At 58.3% G+C, this 13,381-nt stretch overlaps 1 protein-coding gene across 1 annotated transcript in view; it reads right to left on the bottom strand.

The window, feature by feature from the left end:
• The window catches only part of CAMSAP1 (calmodulin regulated spectrin associated protein 1), a 29,497-nt gene that overhangs the window by 14,250 nt on the left and 1,866 nt on the right, over positions 1–13,381 (bottom strand). The window contains exons 2-5 of the mRNA XM_007946939.1: positions 12,699–12,731; positions 9,966–10,107; positions 2,403–2,542; positions 2,232–2,328 (exon numbers count right to left, since the gene is read on the bottom strand). Coding sequence (XP_007945130.1) covers positions 2,232–2,328; positions 2,403–2,542; positions 9,966–10,107; positions 12,699–12,731 — 412 coding nt within the window. The remainder of the gene's footprint in view (positions 1–2,231; positions 2,329–2,402; positions 2,543–9,965; positions 10,108–12,698; positions 12,732–13,381) is intronic.

Below are 13,381 nucleotides of genomic sequence, written 5' to 3'. Positions count from 1 at the left end.
GCTGTGCTGTGGGGACGTGGGCAGGCTGACACGAGTGCCGCGCCGTGGGGCCGTGGGTGGGCTGACGCGAGTGCTGTGGGGACGTGGGCGGGCTGACGCGAGCGCCGTGCCGTGGGGACGTGGGCGGGCTGACGCGAGCGCCGTGGAAACATGGGCGGGCTGACGCGAGCGCCGTGCCGTGGGGACGTGGGCGGGCTGACGCGAACGCCGTGGGGACGTGGCTAGCCGGGCTCCAGGAGGCCTTTCGTGCTCCAGGAGCGCTCCGGCAGTGAAGTGGCTGCAGGTACTGGGCTGCAGGGATCTGCCAGCAGCAGGGCACCAAAGGGCCGTGGAACGAGACGTCGGGGTGAGCAGAAGGAGACAGAGGTGGAGAGGTCGCTGTGACAACTGAGGCAGGAAACCACCGGCCTGTCTCACCATGAAAGCAGCAAGGACGGCAAATCATGAGAAACAAACAGAACACTGAGAAACCTACGAAAGCCGGAACCTGTGAGAGAAGGAAAGCACAAGTATCTCCTAGGAACGGGAGTGACAGAGATGTGGTGAGACTGCGCCTGTCGAGGTGGGGACGGGGAGGCCAGGACAGCCAAGGCCGGCCCTACAGGTTCAGGCTCTCACAGCTTCACCGTTTCCTGCGACAGCCCTGACGCAGGGCTCAGCTGGACCCACGTGCAGCAGACAGATTTAGCAGCAAGGGCACTATTTCTGGTGAGATGATGCAGCAATGTGCATGGGAGACGGGCGGGGAAGGAGAGGGAGCGTGTGGGGACAGGCACTGCCCCCGCCGGGAGGAACGCCAGTCAACCTGAAACGGTCAAACAGCGCGGTAAGCCAGCACCTTCCGAACCTGCCGGCCTGTTCTTCCTTAATTGTGAGATTTAATACAGATGTAGAAACTGTACCAAACAACACGGACTTTGACAAATAATTACAATGCAAAACCCATGGAAAGCACCACCTAGGCCCCAGAGTGAGGCCGACCCGCAGGCGCCCCTCAGGCGCCCCTCTGACCTGGTCCTCTCCTGCCTGTCTCCGTTCGCACCCAGAAGCCAGGCTGCTGCTTCCAGCCTCCCCGTTCACTGCGACTCTCCCTGCCAGGCAGCTGTGGCCCGTTTCACTGCTGCACGGCACCTCACCGCTCCACACCCCGCAGCTCACCTTCACCTGCAGGTGGCTCCTGGGAAGCCTTGGTTTTAACCTCAGCAACAGAGCGGTGTTAGCCTCCCTTCCCGTCTCCTGACCAAGCACACCTAGCTCCCCTGGGGACACACTCAGGGATGCACTGGGCACACACAGCAGGAATGGGCTTGTGGGGGTCAGGACCTGAAACATGAGTAGGACATGCCCTAGAGTTCTCCAGAGAGGGCATCCCGATCCACACTGGTGCCAGCAGGCAGGTGCATCCCAGTGCTGGCCCCGCTGACAGTGTCCCCAGCCCCTGGCACCATGAGTTTGTGGCTGTTGTGTTTCGAATGTGTGCCAGTGTGGTGAGTGTACACACGTGTGACTGCGTGTCTGCTTTCCTCTGCACGGTCCTGATCACCAGTGAGGTGGGGCCCCGTCCGAGTGTGCTGGTGCTGGGCATGCTGAGCTCCTGCAGGAAGGGCCTGCTCAAGGCCACCACTCGCTTTCCTAGTTTCCCTTCCCTTTTCTCACTGGCGTGAAACGGCTCTTAGTGTACCTGGATACTAGGTGTGTGCCTCGTAGACACCTACCTGCCCCCCAATTAGGTTTTATTTATTTACTTTGGATGGAAAATCAAGTCTTGATTTTAATGTGGCCAACTTTATCCACCTTTTCTTTTGCAGCTGAAGTGCTTTTATGTTCTTTATAAAAAGTCATTTAACAACTTGAAATCACAAAGACGTTGCCTGCCATTCTCTCCCTGTCATCTTCCCAGATCCCCGATGCCGGGGGTCACTTCCCTCTGTGGTAAGCAGAGCAAAGGGCCATTCAGCTTAGCCTTGTTTGGGGGTAGGGCACCGCAGACAGTAAGCAGCGGCACAGAAGAGCCATGCTCCTGACCCAGGCGGTTCCGAGTCCTGGTGCCAGGCCCGCCCTCAGGACCTGGGCCCAGGAGCTCGGGGAGCAGTCCTCAGTGGACATGGTGAAAGGGTCAGACAGGCCACCAAGCCAAGCTGCAGGCCTCTGTGTCCCCACACCAGCACACCATCACTGAGGCGTGTGCATGGCAGTCCTCGTGGGCACAGCTGGGCAAGGGTGGCACTCACCGTCTTTCAGCTCCTGAGTGTCCCTGGGCTGAACAAAGTCTGGCTTGACGTTCTCAACCCACCAGAAGAGCTCAGCGATGAAGACCATGACATTCGGCTGGAAAGAGAGGGACAGGCCTGTGAGCAGCTGGCTCGCCACGTCTGGGGGCTGCGGTGTCAGAGCTGGCGTACCTTCAGCACCAGGGGGGCGTACAGCATGTCCTCCAGGGTCAGGTAGAAGCACTTGTTCAGGTACTCATTTGAGAATTCTCTCAGAAGCCGAATGTTGTACAGACTGTCCGCCATCGTCGGCACCTCCTTCAAGCATATATCTGACAACAGAAATACGGCTCGTTACAGACAGTCCGCCTCCAAGCAGCAGAGACCAATCCAAACACAGAAACTTCTCAGTGAAGCTGGGGGCAGCACTCACACCACTGAGGGACTGAAAGATGACATACGCACGGCTCCAAGTGGGGAGAGGTGACAGGAAGTGCTACCCACGGCTCCAAGTGGGGAGAGGTGACAGGAAGTGCTACCCATGGCTCTAACTGGGGAGGAGAGCATGCAGGAAAAAATGGCAATAAACAACGTGGAGGATCTGAGTCAACTGTAGTTAACATCTAAGACATGGAAGACTGAGCTTCCAAGGTGGACGGGAAACCACCCTTGAGGTAAAGGGGCCGTACTTCATGGAGGTCCAGGGTGTCCTGCTATTTCCTTCCTGTTGGCAACCCTTGGCAGGGGTTCTTTACATGTTGACAGGGCAGGAGGCACAGGGAAATGCAGAAAATAGAGCATGTCTGTTCACTCAAGCCACCCAGGGAGAAACGGCCATCGCCAAGAACAAACTCAGGGTGACTGCACGGCAATGCTGACGCCCCGAGGAGGGCCATTGTCAGCTCAGCTGCTGCCTGCAGGGCACTTGGCACCCTCACTTGCAAGAGGCCACATGGAGCTAGGATGCCCAGGCCACCGGAGGACAGCAGGCCAGAGCTCAGGACCAATCAGGCACAGCTGGACTGAAGACTGACAGTCCTGCCCTAAGTATACACAAACCAAAACAACAAAACCTAAGAAATGTAACTGATTCCAAATACATTGTATTTCCAGGAAAAAACTCCTTCCTGGGAAGGTTAGGAGGTATGCTCAGGTTCCCAGTCCCGAGCATCACTGACAAAGTCTGTGCCAAAGGTCTTCCATGGCACCACCAATTCTCAAGAAAGACCTGTCGGCTCAGAACCGCAGGGACTTGATACTGGTTCCCAGATTCCAGTGTGTGCTATCCAAAGGAGACTGGACGGGACACACACCACACACGTGTCTGTCTCAGATCTTGTCTCTAAGAAATAAACTATCACCAACAGGGTGGCGTCTCGCCCTTGCCCAAGGTGACCTGCGTCCTAGAGGGGTGAGGATGCTGCTCTTTGTGGGGATGTTTCATCACACATGCTGTGTGTGTGCCCCTAAGTACCGTACCCCTAAACCCCGGAATGTCGTCTTGGCTTTGTTTTCCATGCACGAGATACCAACCCCACCTGTCCTCTCGCAGCCTGCGTTTACGTAAGCGCTGCCCGTTCTAAGCTGGCCTGAGCTGGAAGACACACCCGCCAACAGCCTGACCTCATCACGCGCTCTGTGCTCCTCTCGTCTGCACGCTCCGGGGGGGTCGCATCGCTGTCCTCTGACCGGGGGCTGTTCCCCGATCCCTCTGGCAGCCCCCACAGCCCCTGCCGGGACCCCACACTCGGGCAGCTGAGAGACCCCATCTGAGCCAGCGTGTCCTTGCTTGTGGTGTGCTCACCTGCAGGGACTCTTACACACCGAGCTCACGGGGGTCGGGATTACGGAAGAACGCAGCCCACGTTTGCTGCAAACCCCTCTTCTTAGGGGCCTTCTCTTTGAGGTATTTTTTTGGTCACAGAACAATTTTTACCTTTTCACCCAGTTAAGTTCAACAGTCTTTTCAATTATTTCTGCTTGTTTGTAATTTAAGTTGTCCAACCAAGACCGTCATCCCACAAGATAACTTCCTCTACTTTCTCCTCAAAGTTTCTAAATGCTGCATCGCAGATTCCGGTCCCTCACCACCTGGGGTAAGGGCTATGCTGTGTCCCCTGCAGATGGCCAGCTGTCCCTGCTGCCTCCTCTGTGACCTGAGGCTCCCACACAGAGGCCTCTGGTCTCAGCTCTGTCTCCAGTCCACTGACCACCCCTGAAGCAGACAGACTGAAGCCCATGTCGGCTGACAGGAAGGAAGCAGCTTGGTGTTTGTGGAGCTGGTCCTTCACCTCACCCCTCAAAACCAAGTCAGGCGACACAATGAACAGTGACGGCACTGGATGGTAAGCCACTGAAAAAGCAAGGCTCCCTGGGCCTCCCTGACACAAAGCTCTTCCTTTCAGGGGCACTAAGACGTGTAAAGCAGGTGACGGTGCCCAAACTAGCAATGGAGGCAAAAGTCTTTACCTCGTCTCCAGGTGTCTCCCCACAAAGTACCAGCTCATTATAATGACAAAGCAAGACACAGCCATGGCACAGCAGAGAAGCCAGCAGATGCCATCCACCAGCAGTCAGCACTGGCACCAGCAGCAGACGCCATGCGCCTCCTGCCAGGATGCACTGGGCAACAGGCAAGGCGTGAGGAGCTCAAGAAGCACAACGGTATCTCCTCCTGAGCACATGTGGGACAAGCCCAGAGCAGGGCCAGCCACAGACCAGCTGCCTCACTCTCCAGTATGGCTGGCCAAGGAAGACGGGAAGGCTGAGAGGCTGGTCCTGGCGGAAGGGAACCAGGAGACATCAACTCTGCACAATGAGGGACCCCGGACTGGGAACCACGAAGGACGGGGTGGGACGACACACAAGATGCAGAGTGGCGGCCAACTGGTGTCTCAGTGTCAGATCTCTGCTGTGCAGGAGAAGGTGTGGGTGCACCAAGTCAGGAGGACAGAGAAGGTGGCGTCCACATGACCAGACGCAGCCACCGGAGCCTGGGTGAAGCCTGCAGGACCCTCACACACGCCACCGTAAGTTTAAGATGAGAGCAGAGCAGAGTGCTCTCAGAACCGGGCTGACCTGTCAGCCCGCCCTCCTCCACGTGAACTGCTTACATGATCTTGTCAACTCCTGTGAGGTTATTGCTGGACTGGTCATAAGTCTCCAGGGCCACCTGGGCAACTGCTCAGTATCTGGGATGCTGACTCCTGGTATCTGAGCATATGGCTTCACAGTGCCCCTCCGCCTGCTGCGGGGTCCTCCTCCGCCTGCCACGGGGTCCCCCCCACCCACTGCAGGGTCCCCCCGCCTGCTGTGGAGGGTTTACAAGCTTCCTGTGGGGCTCACAGTGCTGTTGCTGAAAGACCCCACATACCCGACAGCATCTGCTGTGTCCTGACGGGAGCCTTCCTTTGAGAAACAGTCACATGAGCCGTCACGTACAGCGTGGCCGCCACCACTACCTGGGGCTCCTCCCTGCAGCTACCAGGTTGCCCTGGTCGAGATGCTCAGGGGCAGCTCCAGTGTGCCCCACTGGGAACCAGGTCTCTGCTGCCACTGGGAGCAGGCCACCTCACCAGATCGGGTCAAGTCACGCTAAGAGAAGGGCCCCATCACCACTGGGCAGTGAGCCTCCCAGCATGGCCATGTGCCCAGAGCCCCACAGACTCATTGGACTGTTCTCTCACAGCCAGCTCTGTGGCTAAGGTGACAGTCTCCTGAGAAGAGTCAGACACACGCCCTCTCGTCAGCTCTGTGGACGGGTTTACACAGCACGGAGCAGCCAGGTCGGGAAGGTCTGCACAGACTCTGCAGTGCAAGAGTCCGACTGCATGGACCCTGCTTCCCGGGGATGCCTGCCAACAGTGTACTGAGGGGTCTTTCTAGTTTCTTGTCTCTTTTTGGTTTGACAGCCAATTTTCCACGTCATCTAACAGTTCAAATGCTACGTGCACAGATGCTCAAAGCGTTTTCCTCGTTACTTGTTTTCGTGTCTGCTAGTGGTGCAGCGGTGAAAACACTTGGCAGCTTACTGCAAGGCTGGCAGTCTGGACCCACCAGCCGCTCGGCGGGAGCAATGAGGGCTGCTTCTGTACAGACGACCCTCTGGGCAGTTCCACTGTCCTCTGGGTCCTCTGGGGGCGCCGTGAGTTGGAATCGACTTCATGGCAGTGAGTCTGGGTTTTGTGGGGTTTTTCAGAGCTGTACAGCTATCCTCCTGTTCTCTGCCAGCATTCTCTCCTAATCAGCCTCTTCAGAGGCCTATTTTACTGTCATTTAAAGTAACAACTTAGTTTTGCACATTCTCTAAAACTTCAAATTTTTCACTGTATTAATTCATGCTATTGAATTTATCAAAAGCTCTTTATAGCAGTTGTGTGTCCGTTTGGCTGGGCCACGTTTGGGAGTGGCCGGGCAGTTGGATGTAGTTACTCCCCATGATGAGACTGTAATCACCTCCATGGTGAATCTGCTCTGAGATGTTAATCAGGGGAAAGGGAGCTGTCTTTGGGGCGTGGCTGCTTCCAGACAGGAGAAGCTTTGAGAAAGGTCTCTAGCTTTCTGGCATGTTCCGGATTGCGCAATTGGCAGGGTCTTTATCTGCAGCTCCTGGACTTGAACCAGGAGCCTTTCGATCCTGCCGCCCACCGTGGTGTTTCTGTCACAGCAGCAGGAGAGACTCTTGAACAACTTTGCCACAGGACGAAACAGGCTGGTTAAGCGACACTGCCATCCTCTGCCCACCCCCAGCCTCCTAGAGACATGCCCCACCCTGCCCGGCCACTGAGAGGCAGCCCTGCTGTCGGCCCCACAGGCTGTGGGTTAACTGCAGAGCAAGGCGGATGTCACATAGCCGCAGAGCACCTCTGCTGACGTGGCCAGGACGACTCTGCTCCTCTCGACTGAACACTGCCTCATCTTCTCACCCCTTTGTTTCCTTGGACAGCCTCTGCTCTGGGCCGGCGCCCTCCTCCCCTGCCTTTGGGGGTCCCCAGGTGTTCTGCTGGGCCCATCCTCACGGCCTCAGGAAGGCTGCGGGCTGTGCCTCCTGAGCCCTGGAGCTTCTGAAGAACTCCTTCACGCCCTGCCCTTGCTGACGGTGTCCCAGGCCGACAGGCGCCTGCAGGCTTGGCCACGCTGTCCTCTCGCTGCCAGGCCTGCGTCACTCGGGCCCCAGGCCTGTCTGCCTCTGGCAGCAACGTGGGAGCGTGGTCTCTGACGGCACACCGTCCTCTGGGACACAGTCGTGGTCCACTCTCCTTCCGCCTTCTCCACGCCTTCCCAGACTGGGCTCTGGTCTGTCGTGCGCTCGCACATCGACTGGTCCCACAGGCACCATTTCCTGCCTGGCCTGCCGCACCACGTGTCCTGTCCACAGGCTGTGTCCTCAGGGCTCCTGCTGACCAGGCTGTCCTCTGGCCACTCACAGGTCTTCATCTCCAGCTGAGCCACGGCGAGGCAGGCTTCACTGTGGCCAGAGGCAGGGGGCCACTGCCTCCCGGGCAGCTCTGCCGCGAGTGCCCTCCAGAGGTGCATCAGCACCGTGGACACCGAGAGCAGGAAGGCGGCTTCCTGGGTGGGGGAACAGGCAGAGGTGCCCTGGGCCCAGGGTATCACCTCACCCGCCACTGCCACCTCCTCGGGGGGGCAGGTGTCTGAGGCCAGAGCCCGTCTGCTGGTTTCTCCAGACGACACGTCCCTGGGCGAGGGCACCTCACTGCCCAGCCAGGGCCGACGGGGCCCCAGCACACGCTGCCCTGCACCACGGTCCTGGCTCCGGGCCGGGTGCCATGCCCTCCTGCTCAGGCTGGTGTCCACCATGCTGGCCGGCCTTCTCATCAGAGGACAGACTGTGTCAGTGACGGCGGTGTCCTTGCTTCAGCTGAGACGGGCTCGTGGTTCCTGTCAGTTCCGAGTCGAGGAGGAAGCACCTGTGCTGCCTTCAACCTCCCCCGGCCTTGCTTCGGGTCTCCCTGCTTGCTTTCCTAGACGTACACAGCGCACTACCGTCTGCAACTTTCTGGACTGACTTCCCTCTGCACACTTACTCAGCAGGGCCCCACAGGTTGTGCGATGTGTGTCACCTGCCCACTACCCTGCAGACACTTCCTGGGCACTCTGGCCCCGAACCACTACCGACGGTGGGACACGCCCTTGAGCTCACAATGCACCAAACACCCCGTCTCTTCTTTGATTCATCAAACACTTGGGGGGGGTGTCTTCCCTGGGCTTGAAGCAATAAAGACCCTGGATGTGTGGGGGAGGCAGCAGCCTGTGGGTACTGAGTTGCCAGGAAAGGAGCAGTTCTCCGGTGCCGTGGGGACAGCACCCTGACACGTCCGTTCTCTGTAAATGTCTCCACGTCCATTTATTTGAAGGTAAAGCCTAGTCCTGAAGCATGGTGCACTGGGCCACACCTGTCATCTCAGATGCCAGCTTCTGTGGCCACGGGAGATGTCCATGTGTTGTGAACCCGCCCTGTGGTGTGTGGCAGGAGCGTGCCTCTGACCAGCTCTCCCCGCACCTGCTGTCTCTTAGTTCACCTGGAAGCTGGGAGGTAGCAAGCCTCTGCGTCCTGACACCTCCGTGAGCTGCTCGTCTGGCTCCCTGGTCAGTCTCCTCTCTGGCATTCCCCAGGGGCGGGTCAGAAGGCAGACTGGGTACGACGGAGGAGGACCTGAACCATGAACTGGGAGGTGGAAGACAGCACCATGCAAGGAAGGTGCTGAGATGGACAACAGAGGAGCGACTCCAGGCTGCACTCAATGCCCCCAGCTCCCCGCATTCCACCCCCCCGGCATGCCCCCCAGACGAGTGTACGTTAACTTCCTGCTGCCCCATCGCACGCTGCCTTCTGTGGCTTCTGATTTGCACAGGCTCCCCTCCTGGGGGCTGCTGGTCCCGCAGGTCCCCCACGGTGCTGCTGCGGACACCGTAACCTGGAGCAGGAGCAGAGCAGCCCTAGCTCACCCCCCTGGGCCTCCCACCCAGCAGCAATGGTCCACAGGTGGGACCCAAGTCTGGCCGCTCCCCACCACATGCATGTCCCCAGTCCCTGTGCCACGCGTCCACTGCTGCATGGAGCCACCCCCTCACCCAGCACGCCACGCAGACAAGCATCCTCAATGGTCTGTAAAGATGAAGTATGTGTTAATTTTCCCAGCCCCAAACCACATTCCAGCTGTTTTCACTCAGTCCTATTAGGGTTTACAGCCAAATTCCTCAGCATCCTGGGACACACATAATGTCACAAATGTTTTAACAACACTTTCAAAGTACAATTCTGCCATTAGACAAAATGCAGCTTAAACCGAAGTATGTTGTGGTTGTTAGGTGCTCTCAAGTCGATTCTGACCCACAGCGCCCCTAGAGGACAGAGTGAAACTGCCCACGGGGTCTCCAAGGCTGTCAATCTTCAGGGAAGCAAAGCCCAAACCACACCCACCGCCGTGGAGTCCATTCTGACCCACAGCGCCCCTAGAGGACGGACTGCCCACAGGGTCTCCCAGGCCACCATCTGTACAGAAGCAAATCACCAGGCCTTCCTTTTGAAGAGCCACTGAGTGGGTTTGAACAGCCAACCTCTGGGTTAGCAGCCAAGCGCTGAACCATTTGTGCCACCAGGGCTCCGTCTAGTATAAGCCTGTCACCCCCACTGTATTGTCTCTGCATGCCAAAGTGCTGGCTGGAGACGGGGTTAGGGCTGCCTTTGTGAAGGGCGACCTCCAGGCCCGGTCCGGGGCAGCAGTCACTCACCATCCAGCTTCATCTGCTCTGGGCAGTAATAGTGAATCACCGCCAAGATGGCGGCGCCGTTGCTGCCGCCCTTCATCAGGTCCTCCAGCAACGGGAAGTGGGGTAGCTGCCTACTGGGGAGGTGCTCCCGTCGGTAGCGGACCTGCAGTCAACAGAAGGAAAACGGTGGCTACACAAGGCGCGTCCCGGCCACCATGTGCGTGATAGGCATGCTGTTATATCGAGAGTTCAGAGAGGCCCACCAGACAATGTCTAGAAAGGGCTTAAAGCGCCAGATCACGTCCTGTGCCTGGCACACACATGGCAAGGCTCAGGGGGTCGGGTACAACAGAACGGCTTTGAGGCTGCACCAGGAAGGGACAGGCGCTGGCGAGCCAAGGCCTGACACTACCATGGAGGCAGGCCCACGCGGCCGGGGTAGAACACACGCCTAAGCTACAGAAGCCGACACGCTACACGCTAAGGAGAAACAAGTTAAATGCCGAGCGTCCTGCTCTCGGAAGCCAAGCGGTTGCCCGTTTTCTGAAGGTGCTCGGCACTGCCTACTGCGTGGAGACGGAGACGGCCCCCAGACAGCTTGAGGCCTCAGAAAGCGGGTGAGACACACTGTGTGAGAACACCAGCGGAGCTGCAGGAAAGGAAGCCGGGCCAGGGGCTCTGTGCAGCCACGGTCTCCCTGGTGGCTGCCCCTGCAGTTACGGACTCCAAGCTCTCCGAGGCCTGGCTTCCTTCCTGGTTGTATGCCACTGCAGCCACCAGGCATCCCCATGGCGAGGAAGGTGCCTCTGCTCCACGTCCGAGGGGTCCACGGCCCGCTGTACTGGCCACGAGACAGCGTCTCAGCACAGCACTTCCCCGTAGGCCACATCTCCTCCAGGGAAGAAAACACCCAACACTAACTGGTCAGAAAACCAGCAGTCTGGGCTAAGAGGCCCTGCTGTGGAGGGCAAGGCCGAGGGAGGTTCAACCTGAGGGAGAGTCGCTATCTCGAGAACCCCACAGCGCAGAGCAGCCAGCGGCAAGGTGTAGTGGGAACGCTTCTCACACCTTCTCTTAATTTAGGAACGAGGCTGCTTTGTCCCAAGAGCGTGCCCTGGACTGGACTTTAACTTGTTTCTCGCAGCCCGCCTCAGCCCCCAGTGTGCCCGCTGTGGCTCCCAGCGCGCCCGCCTCATACTGTACCACACGTGCACACTCCGGGGGCACCAGCATGCAGGACGCTACCGCATGCGCCAGATCAGCCTTCCAGACAGACAGCAGACACGGCCACAGGCATGCAGTGAAGCAGATGAGGTCTGATTAGGGATGGAAGATGGGCATCGCAAGGCAGTAAGACAGCCTCTAACTTGGGGGGCTCCAGCTAGCCTGTGCCAGCAGCCACCTTGTAAACCAGGCTCTTTAAACTGCCAGGAGGGGGTCTGAAGGTAAGACCTCTGAACCTGCCCGTCTGTTCCACACCACTCCGTACTCGTCATTAACTATCTGCTGGGCACCCTTGTGGACAGTGCTATCAACCAGCTGAGCAAAGGGCGTTCTTGGCTACACTGGCCCGTCAGACAAAGGTCCCATCTGACACGCCCCCCCGCCCCCCGGGCAGCAAGTTCCGTGGGCCCGTGACGGCCCCTCCTCGCTCAGAACTGTGGCAACATCTAGTCCTCTGGTGTAGGGTCCAAGAACTCACATATCCTAACAACACTTTCCTCTTCTTTCTCGTCAACATAGTTCAAAGAGAAGCAAAAAGGTCTGTCTGCTCTGAAGCAGAAGAGAACATGCTGAGATAGGCCTGCTGATCTGCCGGCCCCACTGCGCTCCCTGCAGGGTGATAATCTGGTCAGAAAAGAACCTGGTGCAGATCGTTACAAGACGTGTGCTGTGAAGGCTCATCCTAAAAGACGCTGGAGCACCGGGCCTCTCTGCAGAGACCCTGCTGCCAACAGGCCCTGCCTGCAGGTGCGCGGCCACTGAGCACCGCGCCAGTGCTGCTGAACCCGCTCACTTTTTAATTTTCTTTTTAGGTGAAAATTCATGCTTTTCGGAGTGTGAACTCCAGTCATCCTTGCTGGCCTAACTCGACCCTTCCCTCGGAGCAAGGGAGCCTGTTTCCACTCTGGGGACCCCATGGAGAAGGGCGTCCCAGAGGGCAGGGGGGCCAGCAGAGACAGAGAGAGACCCTGGGAAACCCCAGGGTGAGAAGTACCCCCACAGCCCCCACGATCTGTCACCTCCATAACCAAACAGTCGCATCTGCAGTTCTCAGTGCTGTCGTGCTCAGTATCAGTGTTAGGGGGTCGCACGGGAAGAACAATGCTTCGGGTAATTCAGAACACTAGGCCACTTCTCACTCCTGGTGTCTATGGGAAGGATGTCAGGGAAGTGTGGGGCTGGCGTCCCGTCACGGAAGGGAAGCATGGGCTGGCGTCCCGTCAGGGAAGCGTATGTTGGTGGCAGAAAGAAGTAATTAAGTGTCCAGGAGAAGAAACACACACACTTTTTCTTTAAAATGACCTGCAAAGTCAGGCAAAACTAAACTCTGTGTGTTGGTGACATGATGTGGCAAAGCCCAAGCCACGTCATGGCCGCTCGGCCCCGCAGCAGCCACAGCTGCGCACAGACACAGGAACAACACACAGAGCGTGGACAGAAGAGACAGACGGAGGTGCGAGCGGTTGTCAATGGAAGTGAGCAATGAGTGGGCACGATGGGCTGGTGGCAGCGGGCCAGTCATCCACTTACGGGCACCAGCTTCCAGTACCACTTGGAGGGAGACTGCAAGGAGGCAGGAGGGAGGGAGGGAGGAGAGGAGGTCAGCAGAGTGCTCAGAACCCACTCCGGCCGTGACCCCGGGGGACAGCACTGCTCAGTGCCCATGACCCTCAGCACTCTGGTGCTCAGAGAACCCCAGAGGGAGACGGAAGCCCCTGCCCTGCGAGCTCTGCAGTAGCACTGGACACTTAGAAGCTTGGGGCAGGACGGTGTGCACAGGAAAAACGTCACCTCTGACCCCAGGGTGCTTGGTGCTTCTCTCCACCTGACCACTGGATGGGCCAATTCCCAAAACACAAAGGAAGGTGCAAGGCTGAAGGTGGGGGTGGAGGAGCACACGGGAGCCCAGACAGGGACTGCTCACCACTGTCCCGGCTAACGGAGGTGGGGCCCCCGGAGCCACAGACAGGAAGCGGGGACAGAGGGAAACACACGGCTCCACCCCCAGGATCAACAGGAGACTGTAGTCCAGCCAAGTGTGGCCTGCATTCACCTGTGTGGGCTCACCACGGGCAGGCACAAGGAACACGAAGGTCAGTGCTGGAAAAGTGTGGCACACCCTCCACACTCGTCAGTGCCTGGGGCTGCAGGGTCCCTGTCACACCTTCCGCCTGCATCGGTCCCCATCACACCTTCCGCCTGCATCGGTCCCC

Source organism: Orycteropus afer, unplaced genomic scaffold, assembly GCF_000298275.1.
Source record: "Orycteropus afer afer isolate SDZICR_OR568_19922 unplaced genomic scaffold, OryAfe1.0 scaffold00174, whole genome shotgun sequence".
NCBI classification, from domain to species: Eukaryota; Metazoa; Chordata; class Mammalia; order Tubulidentata; family Orycteropodidae; genus Orycteropus; species Orycteropus afer.
This window is presented reverse-complemented; position numbering and strand designations above follow the sequence as displayed.